Below are 2,926 nucleotides of genomic sequence, written 5' to 3' on the forward strand. Positions count from 1 at the left end.
CCGTCTGAGACATCTTATACTTAAGGTGACTATGTTTTTCAAACACCAGGGTACATGATCCAACAAACTTGGTGTGAGTCTACTTTTATGACATAAAAACACATGTGTATGGATCATATCATACACAACTCAAATTAGAATAAAGCAACGAATCAGGGCTGCTTCGGAAAATCTTGAGGTCTAAAACAAGCCCTCCCCTCCCTTTTCAGGGGCCAGACTTGGCTTGAACTCCTTTAGGGATGATAGTTAATCCTCCCCTCGGCTCCTGCACGCCTCGTCCTCCTTCCCTCTGATCCCTCCATACCATCGTCATCCTGAGCCTCTTCCCCATCATCTCCCGTTTCTTCTGCAGGGGGACTCCCCGGGGGCTGGTAGCCCAAAGCTGCCACTACAGCCGCCATGGGGGGATGAATACCTCACCCCTCAGTACAGGTAAGTATTCACTTTCTTACTCTCCAATCCAGTGGGCCACACACACACTCCCCCAAGACGCCTGGTATCTCCACAGGCAACCCAGAATGGAAGCAGGGGGAACAGGAATCGGAGACTAGGTGAGGTCTGAACCACCCCTAACAGCCCTCAGCGCCTGCCTCTGACTCTTACTAGCCTTCCTCTCAGCGCCGCTTCCTCCTGAATCCTCCATGCGAACTGGATACCAGCTGCTCGCAGGCATCCTTTTATCCCGCATCTCACAAGCCTTCTCCCTATGGGCTGAACGCCGGTGCTCCTTTCCCTTTGTCCTTCTCCAGGGTTATGTGTGGACATGGCGTTGTCAAGGCTTATAGTCATCAGGTGTGGCACCAAGACCTCCAAGCATCTACTAAGGTCCCACTTGAGCACCTCGCTAACACACTCATCTCCCCGCCCGCCAGGTCTGCCAGTGAGGATGAGGTCTTGTTACTGGATGGGTCCGAGGAGGGACCCGCACACCCCGCTCCTCCCAGGGCCCAGGCTCCAACTGCCCAGTCCGGGACAGTGGGTGGGGACATAATCAACGCCAGGTTCATTCGAAACCTGCAGGAACGGCGCAGCACAAGGCCTTGGTGACCACAGCCCCCTCACTACGAGGCACAGCCAAAGCCCAGCACACGCGATGCTTGCGTGCATGCATTCATTCAGCAGGCCTGCCACCATCAAGCCGCTTGTATCTTTTTTTTTTTTTTTTTTTTTTTTTGTCTTTTTGAGACGGTCTCCCCAGCTGTCTGGATTCACCATGGAGACCAGGCTGGCCTCAAACTCAGAGATCCCCGGCCTCTGCCTCCCAGTGCTGGGATTAAAGGCGTTCGCCACCACGCCCGGCTGTATCTTATTTTTAACTGGAGCAATAAAACTATTTATCACTACATCCGCGGAGCTGGTGACCGTCGTTACTTCAGCCAGTCCACCCCGTCCTGCGCCGGCCCCACTGGGGTAGCGGCGACTGCGGACTGTAGCGCAGGCGCGCTGAGCCTGGGCGCAGGCGCACTCGGGAGCGGTACCGCGGAGGCCGGCCGAAGTACGCAGGCGCGCGGCGTCTCCGTTTCCCTCCCTCGGCCCCAGCCCCCTCCCTCTTTTCCCCTTCGCGAAGCCGGCTCCGGGGCGCGCTGCCCGGAGACGAGGCCAGACGCGGGAGGCGCCGTCTCTCCCTGAGACCATGTACCGCCCGAGCCGGGGGGCGGTCCGGCGCCTGGGACCTTGTCTCCGCGCCTACCAGGCCCGACCCCAGGTGAGGCGGCGGCCGGCGGGGCGGGCGGAGACCCTCGGCGGGGGCGGGGCGCAAGCTGCGCAGGCGCAGACCCTCCCGCCGCCCCTTCCCACCCCGGCGCTGCGCGAGGAGGGGAGCCGGCGGGCGCGTAAAGGGGCCGGGAGGGCCGGGCATGTCGCGAGCCGCCGTTACCTGTGCCTGGAGGTGATTTGAAGGGCAGGCGGAGGCGCGCCGGAACTGCGGGCGGGGCGTGCACCTGCGGCGCGGCCGGATGCCCGGGAAGCGGGTCGGCTCCGGAGTGCGGTCGGCCGGCGGTCACGCCCCCGGCGGAGAGCGGCCTGCACCCGGGACGCTGCCCTCACGGCCCGGCCTGCCCCGGGGTGACCTGTGGTCCGGGCATCCCGTACGGGTTGTTCAATGGGATTCCAAGTCTTCGTTCGTGTATGAAGTTGTGTTTACACTCATCGCCCTGTATGAGCCCTCCCAGTAACCCGGCGAGGCCGCCTTGTCCTCCAGCTAGAGGAAACTGAGGCACGGGGAAAGACTCCCGAAGGCTACAAAATAGAGTTGAAATTCAAATCCATACCTTCACCTGGATGGAGTCATGGAGACATGCGATAGACCACATCGTTTAAGCCACGTACAATAAAAACTGTTCATTCGTTCACATTTTTTTACGGGGGGGGGGCTTTTTTTGAGACAGGGTCTCCCTGTAGCCCCAGCGGGCCTGGAACTCAGAGAGATCCAGTTGCTTCTTCCTTCAGGTGCTGGGATCAAAGGCGTGCACCACCACACCCGGCTCCAAATATGTTCTTAGCCATTCATGGTAGCAGAGAGGTGAAACTGGACCCCAGTACTGTGTGATACTTAAATGTCAAGGTGCTTTGTCCTTTGCCACTCAGTAGAGATAGTGATGAGTCCATCCCTCTTCTCTAATTCTGCCAGAGTAGGTAGGTTGGAACCGGCTTATAAGCCCAGCTTGGAGCAGGAGGGTGAATTTTTTGGCTTTTGAGGTAGGGTCTGACTATGTAGCCCTGGAACTCATGGGCAATCCTGCTCCTCCTAGGATTACAGGCATGTGCCACCCGGCTTAGTTTAGACGTCTGAAATCTTCCCTCTGTTTCCTTAGGACCAGCTTTCTCCGAAGACTCTGCCATTCCCACTCCTCTGGCCTCACTCCACTCCACCCACTTCCCCATCTTTCCCTCTTCTCTGGTCACCCCCACCCCCACCCCCACGGCC

General features: G+C 58.8%; 2 protein-coding genes across 12 annotated transcripts in view; both read left to right on the forward strand.

Moving 5' to 3' along the window:
- The window catches only part of Atat1 (alpha tubulin acetyltransferase 1), a 12,270-nt gene extending 11,092 nt beyond the window's left edge, over window positions 1-1,178 (forward strand). For 4 of the 10 annotated variants that reach the window (XM_008841226.2, XM_008841225.3, XM_017800155.2 and 1 more), the window contains 3 exons: window positions 353-432; window positions 509-551; window positions 750-1,178. In XM_008841226.2, the coding sequence (XP_008839448.1) occupies window positions 353-432; window positions 509-551; window positions 750-1,047 (421 nt within the window). In that variant the 3' untranslated portion in view covers window positions 1,048-1,178. Of the gene's footprint in view, window positions 1-352; window positions 433-489; window positions 552-749 lie in introns of all 10 variants that reach the window. The other 6 variants (XM_008841229.2, XM_008841228.3, XM_017800156.2 and 3 more) reach the window with 5 other exon arrangements.
- A 377-nt stretch (window positions 1,179-1,555) lies between these two features.
- CUNH6orf136 (chromosome unknown C6orf136 homolog) overlaps window positions 1,556-2,926 on the forward strand; it is a 4,707-nt gene continuing 3,336 nt past the window's right edge. Inside the window, exon 1 of one of the 2 annotated variants that reach the window (XM_008841233.3) lies at window positions 1,556-1,705. The gene's annotated coding sequence lies outside the window, so the exon portion shown is untranslated. The remainder of the gene's footprint in view (window positions 1,706-2,926) is intronic. The other variant, XM_029567409.1, reaches the window with a different exon arrangement.

Source organism: Nannospalax galili, unplaced genomic scaffold (assembly GCF_000622305.1).
Source record: "Nannospalax galili isolate Female #2095 unplaced genomic scaffold, S.galili_v1.0 scaffold721, whole genome shotgun sequence".
Taxonomy (NCBI): Eukaryota; Metazoa; Chordata; class Mammalia; order Rodentia; family Spalacidae; genus Nannospalax; species Nannospalax galili.